The sequence below is a fragment of the Fusarium phalaenopsidis genome, assembly GCF_050370095.1.
Source record: "Fusarium phalaenopsidis strain FUZ10S chromosome Unknown contig_32278, whole genome shotgun sequence".
NCBI classification, from domain to species: domain Eukaryota; kingdom Fungi; phylum Ascomycota; class Sordariomycetes; order Hypocreales; family Nectriaceae; genus Fusarium; species Fusarium phalaenopsidis.
This window is the reverse complement of record NW_028145417.1, coordinates 2,366,987-2,381,467: the sequence shown is the minus strand read 5'-3', so window position 1 is coordinate 2,381,467 and position 14,481 is coordinate 2,366,987. Positions and strand designations below refer to the sequence as shown.

The 14,481-nt window shown below is 47.6% G+C and overlaps 5 protein-coding genes across 5 annotated transcripts; 3 read left to right on the top strand and 2 right to left on the bottom strand.

Annotated features, from left to right (window-relative positions):
- Window positions 1-949: 949 nt before the first annotated feature.
- On the top strand, window positions 950-1,797 carry LRP88_01372 (U1A/U2B'/SNF family RNA-binding protein; the record flags this gene model as incomplete). The annotated part of the gene is made up of 3 exons (XM_083238059.1): window positions 950-975; window positions 1,035-1,348; window positions 1,406-1,797. The coding sequence occupies 3 exons, from the start codon at window positions 950-952 to the stop codon at window positions 1,795-1,797; spliced, it is 732 nt and encodes a 243-aa protein (XP_083106564.1).
- Window positions 1,798-1,981: 184 nt separating this feature from the next.
- LRP88_01371 (H(+)-transporting V1 sector ATPase subunit D) lies at window positions 1,982-3,055 on the bottom strand (the record flags this gene model as incomplete). Its single annotated transcript, XM_083238058.1, has 6 exons — window positions 1,982-2,131; window positions 2,183-2,301; window positions 2,354-2,728; window positions 2,801-2,811; window positions 2,873-2,985; window positions 3,041-3,055. 6 exons carry the CDS (start codon window positions 3,053-3,055, stop codon window positions 1,982-1,984), a joined length of 783 nt encoding a protein of 260 aa, XP_083106563.1.
- Window positions 3,056-3,694: 639 nt separating this feature from the next.
- On the top strand, window positions 3,695-6,288 carry LRP88_01370 (mRNA splicing protein SYF1; the record flags this gene model as incomplete). The annotated part of the gene is made up of 3 exons (XM_083238057.1): window positions 3,695-3,754; window positions 3,815-3,985; window positions 4,051-6,288. The coding sequence occupies 3 exons, from the start codon at window positions 3,695-3,697 to the stop codon at window positions 6,286-6,288; spliced, it is 2,469 nt and encodes an 822-aa protein (XP_083106562.1).
- A 165-nt stretch (window positions 6,289-6,453) lies between these two features.
- LRP88_01369 (uncharacterized protein) lies at window positions 6,454-6,794 on the bottom strand (the record flags this gene model as incomplete). The annotated part of the gene is made up of 2 exons (XM_083238056.1): window positions 6,454-6,599; window positions 6,665-6,794. 2 exons carry the CDS (start codon window positions 6,792-6,794, stop codon window positions 6,454-6,456), a joined length of 276 nt encoding a protein of 91 aa, XP_083106561.1.
- Window positions 6,795-12,470: 5,676 nt separating this feature from the next.
- Window positions 12,471-14,008, top strand: LRP88_01368 (uncharacterized protein; the record flags this gene model as incomplete). Its single annotated transcript, XM_083238055.1, has 3 exons — window positions 12,471-13,344; window positions 13,405-13,951; window positions 14,002-14,008. 3 exons carry the CDS (start codon window positions 12,471-12,473, stop codon window positions 14,006-14,008), a joined length of 1,428 nt encoding a protein of 475 aa, XP_083106560.1.
- Window positions 14,009-14,481: the final 473 nt, after the last annotated feature.

Genomic DNA, 14,481 nt, shown 5'->3' with positions numbered 1-14,481 from the left:
GTCGCCCGCACCGGGTTTCTGGATCTGTTCGGAGCCGGCGGCTGGACGGAAGATAGTCCCACATTAACGGAAGTCTTACCCCTGGGCAGCATTGGAATGGCAATTCACACATTATCACCAGAGAAGCACCGAATTGTCGCAGTACAGATATAGGGCTATCGCAAGATAAACAGACCATCACCACGAGAGGGAGCTCACATGAAGATCCATGCCTACCACGACAATCTCTTCACATCGGGCCAGGCCAAGAGATCGAGCAGACGTGCGATCGACAGCTCGGGTCCAGTACAGACCGAAACTCCAAGCGGGCAAGTCGGCGCCTCGTCGGACAATAGAGCATTGCGGTCCTGGAAATGAGGCGAGAAAGGTTGGTGAGATGAGGGTGACCCACGAAATGCTCAAGATGCAAGATGACCTTTGAGCGCCAAACAGCTAGATCGACTTGCTACCCTATTCACAATACGCTTAAGCCAGAAGTGGAAAGTCCAAGCCTCAGAGAAATGCTCCTATCCCCAGTACCCGGGAGCATCGTTCGTCTGAAGGGAAGCACTGTTTTAGGACGCGTTTCATGGTGGATGCGCCGAGGGACGGGAAGAGGATAAAGAGCCGCGTTCATGTTCATGAGACTTAGCATACCTATGACATCAACAGATCAAGGTCGAATGCCAACAGTGTTTCTCTGAGAGAAGACCTTTGCGAACTTTTGCAAAGTTTTGCCAGGAAAGAATGAGGTCTAACAACACGATGGCGTCCCAGGATGGCCGGACAAGGTCCATGGAAGCCCGTTAAAAGCATATGAGATGTTTAAGTACATAAACGCGATCCTTACACGTGCACTCACCTTTGCCTGCCTGGTCGCAGAAAGTGGGCCTGGTGGCTTTCACTTCACTCTCTGCTGCTCTTCACATTCAATGCGCCAACGCTCACTTGTTTCTACAGCGCATTCAAGATGGCTTCAGAAACCCCTATCTCCACGTGCGTGTCATTGCACACCCGACACGCTACGTGAAGGTCATTTGCTGACTGATCTGTAGTGTCTACGTACAGAACCTGGAAGAGCGCGTCAAGCCCGAGACTTTGACGGAAGCCTTGAGGACAGTATTCTCTGAGTTCGGCAACGTCGTCGATGTCGTGGCCAAGAAGAACCTAAAGGCCAAGGGTCAGGCCTTCGTCGTCTTCGATGATCCTGAAAGCGCACGAAGCGCTATTGAGGAGGTTGATGGGTTCGAGCTCTTCGACAAGCCGATGAAGGTCGCATTGGCGCGCAGCAGAAGCGACAAGACTGTCGAGATGAACTGCAGCCAAGAAGAATTTGAATCTCACAAGAGACACAGACAGGCAGAAAAGGGTATGCGACATCAACTCATTAGCGTTTACTCGACCAGCTACTGACTTCGGATCCCAGACAAGCGCAAGGCCCTTGAGGCTGCGGAAGAACAGAGGCAGCTCAACAAACGAGGTCCGGGTGCGGCACCAGACAGCCGACCAACAAAGGCGGCCAGGCCATCCGGCCTCAAGTCAACAAGCGCTGCGGCAGCAGGCGGTGTCCTGGACGAGTTCCTCCCTCCCAACAAGATTCTGTTCGTCCAGAACCTCCCCGAAGACTACGACATCGAGGCTCTGACCAGCGTTTTCGGACGCTTCGAGGGCTTCCGCGAGGTCAGACTGGTACCCGGTCGTCGGGGTATTGCTTTCGTCGAGTACGAGGCAGAGCAAGGTGCCATTACCGCAAAGGAGAACACTGCGGGCATGAGTCTCGGAGAGAAGCCCATCAAGGTCACGTACCAGCGCCAGTGAGGTGGTTTGTAACAATAATAATATCCTATCGACTCCTAATGTCATAATTCACACGTCCTTCCTCCCTTATTGCGAGCCCCGATGAAGGTTCGCCGTTCGCTTGTCTGGAGGTCAAATAGTTAATCCTGCCATCTGTTCCCCTATCGACCCTATGATGATAGGTGATTGCCCTCTCACCGAATCCTCAGAAGATGACATCTTCGTCATCTTCAGCGCCAAGAATATCAGCTGGTGCTGATTCCTCCTTCTGAGGCAGCTCGCCGCCTTGCGCTGCGGCCTGCGCAGCACGTCTTGCCTTCATCTCGGCATCGGCAGCGGCAGTGTCGCGTTGCTTCTTGTTCGCAACCTATCACGAGTTTGGTTAGATACGTCTTCGTATGCGAACAAGTAAACTTGCCTTCTTGAGTCTGTAGAACTCCTCACGATCTAGCTCATCCAGCTCGGAGTTGATGTACTTGATCGTGTTCTCGGTTCGTGGGATAATGACGTGCTCAATAGCGTTCACTGGAGATCTCAGTCAGTACTAGGACAGGACATGGGAGTGCAAGTAACTGACCACGTCGGTTGACAACTTTGATGACCTCGTCGAGGATGACGAAAGCCGTCTGCAAGCTAGCAAGTTCAACAAGAGCTTCCACGGCTCGCGCGTAAGTCTCTCTGCACCGCTGAACTTGCTGTCCTCCCTTGCCCAGACCTGTCAGGCCAAAATCGTTATTGCCTTCGGTTTGGTAGCTCTCGAAAGCTGGCAGCAAGACACCGGAAACATTGTCTTGCTTGGTGCGGACGCGGAATCGAGCTGATTTGGCGGATTCTTGCACTTGGTATCCAATGTCGCCGCCCACGGCGTAGGTCACTTCCGCCAAAGAGAAGGCCGCAATTTGCATCACTCGACCCATCTTCCGCTTGGCCTCATCGATTCGTCTCGTGATCTCTGTGGTACTACGGTATCAGCATGCGATGATGGTTTCGAACGGCGGGCAGGACGTGGAATGGGATGACGGACCTCGGAATCGCCTAGATAGAAATAAGTACTCGGTCAGTTACTGAATCGCATAATCTTTAGGACAATTCATACTTGGTAAGAGCTTCACTCTTTCTCTTCAACAAGCTGTGCCCAGTCTCAGCCCCCTTGAGTTTCGCCTTCATGATACCCAGCGACTGCCGGGTTGGGAAGACGGCCTCGCGATCCTGAGGTCATCAGTATTTCCATCTCCATGGTGGCAACCCAATTTCGACGACTCACTGCAGCTCCCGACATCTTGAACAACGGTTATAGGTGTGTTCGGAGCAGATTCCGTCCAGAATGTCAAATTGGTTGAGGGTTGGCGGAGCTTCAAGTTGTATCAAGGCACCTTCGTCACACGTGCACTAACGTCAACTGGTAAGCCGGTAGCTTACCTTACCTGCCACCCTGCCAAGGTGCGCTCGGGCGCAGTTGCTGGGCAGCTGGTACCCAGAACACAAACATGCAGCACATATCGCTATAAGCGAGCAACCTCCACTCCCGTCTGCAGCACTCTCGGTGGAGCTCTATCAGAGGCCGCTGGACCCGCCCGTCTTGTCCATCGCTGACCAGCGCGAGCCCAAAGGAAAAATACAACAAAAGTTACGCGACCAAGCCTCACGAGCGTCTGTCGACATCATTCGCCTCCGCTCCGTTGGATCGCGCTGCATTCGAAGCGTCGACGGCGACCCGGACGGTCACGATACCGATCACTCGGTCACGGATCGGCTTTTGAGGAGCATAAAAGTCGCAGCGTTGCTGCGTTCAGGCAAACCCTCTTTCACCTTCTCGACTGGCCTCGACGATGTACGGTTCACACTGATCTCTCCCGCCCGCTCTCTTCGCGAAACCCTGTCCGTCACCTTTCTTGCTTAAACGGCCATTTCGATCATCATGGCTCCCATTGTCGCAACCCCGAATGGGGCGCGCAGGCAGCCGCAACTGCACCTTGTGGTACGCCCATCCCCAACGCGTGTCCGCAATCAAGCCAAAACTGACCCTCTCTGCGACCAGTCCAACGAAGATTCCGTCTACGAGCAAGATATCCTCCGCAACTCCGCTAGTGTTAAGCCTTGGCTAGCATACATTGAATTCAAGGCCCGCCATGGCACTGTGGTTGAGCAAGCATTCGTGATGGAGCGGGCATGCGCCCAGCTGCCTCGATCTTACAAGCTCTGGAAGCTAGTACGTCTTCATCCCAGTATTCTTGCCTCCTTTTCGCGGTTCACGTCATAGCTAACATGAATTAGTATCTTGTATTCCGAGTAAAGCATGTGGCCAAACTAAACCCGGCGATTTTCGCCGCCGAGTACCGCAAGGTTAATGCCCTCTTCGAAAGAGCTCTAATCCTGCTGAACAAGATGCCAAGGATTTGGGAAATGTATCTGAAGTTCCTCACCAAGCAGCCGCTCGTGACCTTGACCCGACGAACCTTCGATCGCGCCCTAAGAGCCCTTCCGATCACTCAACATAACCGCATCTGGGCTGTCTATCGGCCTTTCGCCAACTCCGCCGCAGGAACGACGGCCGTAAAGATCTGGCGACGGTATATGCAAGTTCATCCCGAGGATGCCGAGGACTTCATCGAACTTCTTGTGCAGACAGGCCTTTATACTGAGGCTGCCCTGAAATTCATCGACATTCTCAACAATACCCGTTTCAACAGCAAGCATGGGAAGGGCCATTACGAACTCTGGAGCGAGATGGTTGACCTGCTCGTCGAACACGCAGCTGAAATCGAGACTGGGTACGAGACAGGGATCGACGCCGAACGCATCATTAGAAGTGGCATCACTCGATTCGCTGACCAAAGAGGAAAGCTTTGGTCAGGGTTAGCGACCTACTGGATCCGACGAGGAAGCTTTGAACGGGCCCGTGATGTTTTTGAAGAGGGCATTACCACCGTCATGACCGTCCGAGATTTCACCCTCATCTTCGAGGCCTACACCGAGTTCGAAGAGTCCATCATCGGCGCTCTCATGGAAGTGGCATCTTCGCGGGCTGAAAAGGGTATCGAGGACGAGAATGCAGATTTCGAGTTGGATATCAGAATGATGCGTTTTGAACAACTCATGGATCGCCGACCTTTTCTTCTCAACGACGTCCTTTTGAGACAAAACCCTAACAGTGTGCCCGAATGGGAGAAGAGGGTGGCTCTTTGGGGTGATAACAAGAAAGAAGTTGCGCAAACCTATACCGATGCGATTGCAGCCATTCAGCCAAAACGGGCTGTCGGCGCCTTCCACCAACTTTGGGCTAACTACGCCAAGTTTTACGAGCGTGGTGGTGATTTGCGAAATGCTCGCATCATCATGGAGAAAGCTGTCAAGGTCCCCTTCAAGTCCGTGGCTGAGCTCGCTGACATGTGGATTGAATGGGCAGAGATGGAGTTGCGGAACGAAAACTTTGATGATGCCGTCCGAATCATGGCAAAGGCCGTACAGGCACCCAAACGATCTACCGTCGACTACTTCGATGAAACCCTATCGCCGCAGCAAAGAGTTCACAAGAGCTGGAAGCTCTGGAGCTTCTATGTTGATCTTGTGGAGAGCGTCTCAACCCTGGAGGAGACTAAGAAAGTGTATGAACGAATATTCGAGCTTCGCATTGCAACACCTCAGACCGTGGTCAACTACGCCAACCTGCTGGAAGAACACAAGTACTACGAGGAGTCGTTCAAGATCTACGAACGTGGCCTGGATCTCTTCAGCTATCCCGTTGCCTTTGAGCTCTGGAACTTGTATCTAACCAAGGCCGTTGACCGGAAGATTGGGATTGAACGACTGCGCGATCTCTTTGAGCAGGCTGTCGAAGACTGCCCTCCCAAATTCGCGAAAACCATTTATCTGATGTATGGTAATCTCGAAGAGGAGCGTGGACTAGCTCGACACGCAATGCGCATTTACGAGCGAGCCACCCGAGCGGTTGCAGACGAGGACCGTGCCGACATGTTCAACTTTTACATCACGAAATCCGCTTCTAACTTTGGCCTCACATCGACCAGGCCAATTTATGAGAGGGCCATTGCAGCTCTTCCTGATGCTGAAGCCAAGGACATGTGCCTCAAGTTTGCAGACATGGAGAAGAGGCTGGGCGAAATCGACCGAGCCCGCGCAATCTACGGACACGCTTCCCAGTTCTGCGACCCCCGAACCAACCCCGACTTCTGGACGAAATGGGAGCAATTCGAAGTTCAGCACGGCAACGAGGACACTTTCAAAGAGATGTTGCGGATCAAGCGAAGTGTGCAGGCCCAGTACAACACGGATGTCAATTTCATCGCATCACAAGCATTGGCACGTAGCCAACGCCGACCCGGTGGTGCAGAAGATGCTGAAGTTGTGGACGCAATGGCAGCATTGGAGAGACAGTCAAGGGCACCACAAGGATTCGTGGCAGCAAGCACAGGCCCAACAGGGGGTAAACCGGTGCCGGCAGCCGTTACCTCGAACCCTGACGCGATCGAGATTGACGGTCTTGATGATTGATACGGCGATTTCGGAAGGTTTTCTGGTTTGGGTAGGTCGCAATAGGTTTAATGTACAGATGGTTTCTCAACGACTTGTTCCTTTCACTTCTTCATCCCAACCTTTCTTTGTTATACATCCAATATATATCGCCCAAGGGCGCAGTTCCTACTCAAAAGATTATGCTCATTTGCTGACCCAGTTCTTTTCGGTCATCTTGGACCAGTACTTGTCGGCGTAGTTCCTGTCGACATGGCCATCGCGGGATCCCGGTGTGGCATAGATGGAGCCCTTTCGTTTTTGGAACCGGCTAGGGGGAACCTTGGAAGCGTCTGTATTCGTTGTCAGCATTGGAGAGCAACTGATGCCTCAAGGCAGTGTGACAAGTGATTCTGACCCCATTCGTCACTCATCCGGCGGTCTTGTGCATCGCTCGCCCGGCGATCCTGTGGGGGGGAACCAACGACGGGAGACTGGTCTACGACGGGCTGTTCAGTGCCCTGCGGGTTGTTGATGGGTTGCTCCATGGTTCAACTGGTTGGAGATCGATCAATGGCGCGTGTGTCGTGTGATTTCAGAAACGGTATTAGGAGTGGTTTGTGTTCAGTTGTAGACTCTCCTGGCTGGCCAGAATAACACAATCAGAAAGTAGGTCTGGGATGTTGGATGCCTGGGTGTTTATATGCTTCACGGGAAGGGGAAGAGGGAGGGTTTACCCCGCAAAGCTTGTACGTCTCTACCACGTCCTCACTTCATCAAAGATTAACCAGATTGCGACTTGCAATGGAATTGGATCGGGCCTTGGTTCGTCGAGATACGGAGACAGCCAACCGTACGTAAGGGGGCAGGCGGGCGTGGCGCAGAGTCCGGATCACCGTGGCCATTGACGTCACGGTGATGGTCACGATACGGAGAAGACTTGTGGTGAATGGACAAGTATCAAGGTGAGAGGTTGACGCTATCTAATCTCCTGTACACCTACAGCTACAAGATGGTGAAAGATCAGCAACCTCCAACTACGAGGGAGCTCGGCGATTGGGTGAGGGCCCTTGATGATGGCGAGGCAGCAAGATGGTGGTGGCCGTGTAACGCTACAAGGACAAAGGGGCAAGCTAAACAGAGGTACCGTGACCATATATCGCTTGCTCCTCAAACGGCCATTTGACGGGGCAGCCGGGCAACAGAACTGTCAGGCAAGTTGCCCACGAGCTCAAGCAACTGATGGCTGCGGAATGGGACGTTCTGGCGAAGTGGTGACCCTCTTCAGACGCCGATTGGACAGCTGCCTTCGTAGGAGACACCACTAACAACTCAGCTCTCTGCCAACTACTGACAATCACAACAGCAGCCCGTTGAGAATTGGGCAACCAAGCTTCGCATACTTATCCAAACGTGCGGCAATGGCTACAAAGTTGCAATGGTAGCAAGTGTTACGGATACCAGAAGGCATAACGGGAAGGGAGGGGCTTGGGGGAACAAGGTGAGGTCATCAACAGGTCGACGTAAGATGTGGCTGAGTGATGGCGTACATCTCCAGGCGTCTCTTCCGAAGGTCAAGCTGCCCTTTTAAGCTTTCCTTGGCAGATCTACGAAACTGCCGAGGCATCGTGCCCAGCCCGGTCGAGATCATTCACTCACTCCATCCTTGCTCTCGCCCTTGTGTCGTTCCCCTAGTCCACGGTCAAAGGTCCGGCACATCCAGACCGAGTATCCCATAGCTTATTGGTCAAAGCTGTCTAATGAAGGGTTGGTTAAGCACCAAAAAAGTAATCGGTTAATAGACTCGCGTTCTTGAAGCAAGTCGTGATTCGCTGCCGTTGGCAAGTACCTTAGCTCAAACTTTCAATGGAGCACACAACATCTTGACGGGCAAGTCATACGTGCACCGCCGGCGGTGCAAATAAGATCACGTGATATATCGCACCGCCGGCGGTGCAAATAAGGGCAACGTGGCATTATTGAACGGGGATAACACCCTTCGAATAAGGCCCTCAATTTAATCATCAACAGCTTCTATCACCCCAATTCAATAACCAGTAGTTTCTGCATTATCAATTCTATCTACAATCTCTTTTCCCTGCTCCAATGGATCCAATTACGGCTTCTCGCTCCTTCCCCGATGATGCCCTCCCCCCCGAGGGCGAATATCACAGCCGCGAGGACCTACGCACCGCGATCAATGCCTAGGCTGCGCCGCGAGGCTATGCCTTTGTGACTAGGAGATCAAGGAAGACTCCCAATGGAAGATACGTAGTTATCTTTAACTGTGACCATAGAGCAGGGCGCACTCCTGCCCCCAAGGACCTAAAGCAGCAACAGCGGCAGACTATAACGCGCCGTACGGGATACCGCTTCTCTATCATAGCAAAGGAGAGCCTCTGCGGCGGTATTTAGAGTCTAAGGCATCGTCCTAAGGCTGGCTTTGATAAGCATAATCATAAGCCAAGCTTCAATTAAGTGGCATATCTAACGCTTTATTAATTATCCCGGCAAGATAAATTAATAGTTTAATGACTTCACGGGGCCGGCATTAAACCAAGGGAGATTAGGTCCTACCTATATATTAATTTAGATATACTTACTATATAGCAAGATATCTATAATTGTATTATATAGGGCAAATAAGACCTTACTTAAGGCTAAAGTAATATATATGCCCTTGCTAATAAGCTTAAGAGTGAGGGCTTCTAGAGTTGTCTTTGTCTTAATAATAATAGTTAAGTTATAGTAATAATATTTATATATCTAAAGTCACTAAGGTACCTTTAATCTTATCCTAAGGTGCTTATAATAGACTATATATATAAGACTAATAAGTATAAGATGCCTCTTCTCGAGATAGTTATTATAGATACCTATTAATAAACTTTTTGCGTTATATTTATATTCCTTAGTAGTAAAAAAGAAGATAACTATACCTAGGCCCTCACATATCTACGGAGCATATACGAGCTTTATAAGGTAGCTCTTCTATCTATAATACTCATAGATCGCTGCCTAGCTTATATAAATATAATTGCTTCTTATTTATACTTCCCTAAGTTAATCTCGCTATTATGCTTATAGCATATTAATAAGGCTATCCTGAGTTATTATATGCCTATATTTACTTAAGATAAAAATAACCCTAAGGGGCTCGAGGAGTAGAATAAGTTCTTTGCCCTCTGGCATAAGCTTATTGCCTTAGTAATAAAAGATATCTATGACGAGAACCTTAAAAAGCTTAAAGAGCTCTATATCCCGAAGTATATTAATAAGGTAGGCTACCTTATCTAGACCTAGCTAGATCCCTATAAGGAATAATTTATCAAGGCATAGGTTAATTAATACCTCTACTTTAAGTAATATATTATATCTTATTATGAGGGTATTTATAAGCTTATTAAATCACACCTAAAGACCTCGTAAGCTAACCTCTTTAGGGCCTAGAGGATCCTTAAGCTTATACTATTAAATCAGCTTATTAAACTCAAGGCACTTCAGGCCAGGCAGCACATAAGCACGCCTCTTCGGCTATTAAGGGTATTATATAGCTATATCCGTGGCTGGATCTCATATAAAGCTTTATATAAGGTTGACTCTTAGCGGGAATAACTATTAGAAGTATATCCCGCGTATATAGGCATATTCACGAGGACTCTTAGTCTACCTTATGCTTATACCCTTTAGCTATTGCTAGTGCGAAATAAGCCCCTTTAACTATATTATTTCTATATATATTAGCACCTCTAGCGCTTAGGGATCCCCTAGCTTCTCATTAAGCCTTATAAGTTATTTAATCGCCTAGTAGCTAATTCAACGCTGCCGGCAATGAGCACATAGTATAAGCTTAGTATATTTGAGCTTATTAGGAGGGCATTATAGCTAAGGGCATAACTAAAGTGTTCGAGATATTATAAGCTTAGCTATAAGATAACCTTAAAGGCTTACCCCTTGCGCTACGAGGATCTATTAATAGCTCCACTAGCGGCTCTAGTCTAGACTTTTATAACCACGCAGATAATAATATATATATCTTCTCGCTTTATAACCCGCTCCTTATCCCTATTATCCCTATTAGGCGCCTTTATTATATCTAAGACTATTATAATAATATATATATTAATATATATAATAACTTAGGTATTATCTCCCCTAGTAGCTATATTAATAGTTGCCCTAGCTGCGCCTATATTGCGAGCTAATAATCCTCGTATTATCTTCTAATAATATAAGGAAGCATAAGAGGCCTAGTATGCTATATTGCCTCGGGGAATAGTTAAGACTAACTAGTAATTTAGGAAGGCTATAAAGCTACCTATATATTACTTTAAAGCTAAGTATAACTAGTGCCTTAACTATAAGTAAATAAAGAGGTATTATAGGGAGGAAAATAGCATTAAAGACTGGACTAAGGAGGAGATAATAAGTTATCTTAATTAAGATAAGGCTAAGACTAAGTAGGTTAAATCTAATATAAAGAAAGAGATAGCATAGCGGCCCTTTATATAGCAGCGAGGGATATAATATATCTAGGATATTATTAAAAGGGATTATAAATTATAAGAGAATTAATATAGAGGCGAGAACCCCTCTTATTAATATTTATAAAATTAATATAAGATATAATTAATATATATTATTTAAAAGAGAAAAAAAAAATAAATCTCTAAGTATATTATATATAACTTAATAGCTTATTTTAATTAAGTTATAAGTAAGTTAAATAAGTATATATTATAGGCCTAGTAGCTTTTAATTATCTAGGGAATAAAATAACTACCCTTATAGAAATCACTACTTTCCTTATTAATACCACTATATATAGCTATTCTAATTAATATCTATAATATAAATCCCTGCATTCTCTAATATTATAATAGTTAGCTAATAGGTAGTTATCCCTATTGCCGGCGAGGGCTAAACTATGCCTAGGATAATTATAGGCTAATTCCGATATACCTAATCTCTGGCCTAAAGGGTATATATGCTCCAATAGGGGTTAATATTAGGGTTAACCCTCTATTATTATTGCTATAGCTACTAATTCTAATACGTAATATATTACTTTCCCTTAACCTAATATCCCTATAGGCGTAATAGCATAGCGATAGGAGCACCTTAAGGAGGATACTAAGTATTCTAGGCTCTCATAAGGGCTTAGGGATTCTAGGTATATAGAGCATTAAATATAATAGGGTCATTTAGTAATATATACTAAGCCTACTAATAATATATCTATAGAGGCTAGGCTCTTAGATAAGGATTATTAGGATATTACTCTTACTACTAATTACTAGTAATAATATATAAAGTAGCTAAGATATTTATATTTATTAAATATACTGCCCTAGTTAGTATTAATATATTATTAATAAAGATAAGAAAGTCTTAAGGGTTTTAACCTTAGTTTTAATTTTAATTATTTATCTTCATAGTATTATTTAAGAGAGGATAAAAGCCTTCTTTAATAAGAAAAAGCCTGCTTTATATATTAAAAGCATTAAAGTAATTTACTTTAGAACTATGCTATTTAGTTATATAAGTAAAGGCATTATATATTATTTATAGCCTAAGGCAGATTAGCGCGTGGTTAATAGATTATGTTATATCCTGAATATTTATATATATAGAAGGCCTCTTAATCTCTTTAATTACATAAATAGATGCTCTCTTAATAGATAAGGGAGGGATATCTCTTGATCACATATATATAAGTCGGTCTTATATAACAGATCTTATTTGCACCGCCGGCGGTGCGATATATCACGTGATCTTATTTGCACCGCCGGCGGTGCACGTATGACTTGCCATCTTGACGGGAGCTTAGTCATCCGGCGAATCTGACTCACACTGTGCGGGCAAAGCTCTCTCGGCCAATCAGCACCAAGGCAGCCTGGCCTGCTTTGCCTGAGCACATTGGATGCTTGTTTTAGAAACACCAAAAGATCACTGTTTGGCATCACCATTCTTTCAAGAGGATAGGGGCATATGCTTCTCATAGGCCATTCCTCAAATATTTCCTGCTTATTCTCTATCGCGTGCCTTCCTAAGCAGAGTAGAGAGGTTAGTCTTGCCCCGAACAAATTGTCAAGATCCTTCATCTCAACGGCATAGGAAATCTATCCACAAGAGAATTACTCAGGCTGCCGCATGTGTGGCTGAGAATCCTGCTGATTTGGCCCTGTTCTATGCTCAGGCGCCTGGCTATTCCGGGTTCTGCCATGAAGAGGAAGCTTGACTCATTCCTCAAGGACAAGCATACACACTCGAGCTATAAAATAGCAGTACTCTCAACCGCTTCGTCCTCATCTCCAACTCGGCCATCCATTCGAGCCTCAAGCCCCGCCATGGCTACAACCACAATCCAGCTTACTCCTCGGGAACAGCAACTCCGTCGTCTTCTTCTCGATGTCGCCAAGTCAATAGACGAGGCCGGCACCGCGCCTGAGCCTATTGTCCTTCGATGGGCTGGTGGTTGGGTCCGCGACAAGCTCCTCAACATTCAGAGCCACGATATTGATGTCGCTATCAATGCCATGACAGGTGTTCCGTTTGCTCAGCATATGTGCGACTACTGCGAACAGCCAGACGCCATCGCCAAGCATGGTATTGGTCCCGACGACATTGGCAGCCTGCACAACGTTGCTCGCAACCCTGAGAAGTCCAAGCACTTGGAGACAGCCATGGTCAAGATTTTTGGTCTTGATCTCGACTTTGTCAACCTTCGCAAAGAAACGTACACCGAGGACAGTCGCAATCCGCAGATGGAGTTTGGTACGGCTGAAGAGGATGCTCGCCGTCGCGATGCCACGGTCAACGCTCTATTCTACAACCTGCATGACGATCGCATTGAGGATTTCACCGGTGGACTGTCAGATATGGATTCCAAAATCATCAAGACTCCTCTCGAACCTTTCCAAACCTTCATGGATGATCCTCTACGGGTCCTGCGTCTTGTCCGTTTCGCCAGCCGACTTCAGTTCACAATTGACCCCGACACACGAAAGTTCATGGCGAATCCCAAGGTTCTTGAAGCCCTACGCCTCAAGATCAGCCGAGAACGAGTCGGCGTGGAGCTGGAGAAGATGTTGAAAGGTTCGACAACACTCAAGCCCTGATTGGGTCGGTCTATGAGTCCAACTGACACATTCATAGGTGCCCATCCTTATCAAAGCCTCGAGTTCATTAATGAGCTGCAGCTTTTCCCTGCCATCTTTACAGACCCCACTCGGGAAGACCTCCCTGTACCAGATGACTCTCGGTGGAAAGTCGCTTATAGCTGCCTTCAAGACTTGTTGCAAGACCAAAGTCCATCCTCCATTGCTAGTCGATTGGTCCAAACCCATGACGCCATCTATACCGCCTGGAATCTCGCTGCTATCTGCCCCTGGATGACGGTGGAAGAGCCCCCGAATTTCCGAAAGAAAGCAAATTCCCTCCCACTTGTGGCAGTGGTCGCCCGTGAAGGCTTCAAAGCCCCAAACAAGTTGTCAGACATTATTGCGGCTTCACATCGACACCGCAAGGAGATCATGGCATTGAAGAGGGGTGTTTGCGATGGAGAGTCGTTCATCCAAGAGCGCGATCGATTTGGCATGGCTATTCGAAAATGGGATACGCCAGCAGGCTCATGGCGACTACAGGTCTTGAACGCCCTGCTGGTCGAAGTCCTGGAAACTCTTCAGGAATGGAACCAAGAAAAGTCGCAGAGTGAGTAAAAACCGGCGTTGAATGGCTTGCTCAGTGGGACAGATGCTAACAACGCGGTTAGAACAAGAGCTCGTCGCGAGCTGGGTGGCTTTCCTCGACCATCTGGCTAAGCTAGATGTCTACGATGCCCCATCGCTAAAGCGTCTCCTCGACGGGCGCCAGCTAGCTCAAGCTCTAGGGACCAGGCCAGGGAAATGGACTGGGCAAGCCCTTGACATTTGCGTCGCATGGCAGCTCCGTCATCCTGAGGAGACTGACCCAGCTGGTGCTATTGAAGAAGTGCGGAAGAGGCGCGAGGAGTTGGGGATACGGTAGAAATAGTAGCAGCACTCTCATTTGAAATGCTAGAATTACCTCCTCTCTCAATGTTTGAGACGGATCTACCAATACATACTGCATATTGAGGGTGCATAACGTTGTGTAGAATCCAATTGCTTGTCCGCGGTGCAGGACCGATCGTTGTCCGTCGCTACATTTTACGCAGAGGACTAAGGGGTGACACAATTATCTTATGGTTTCATG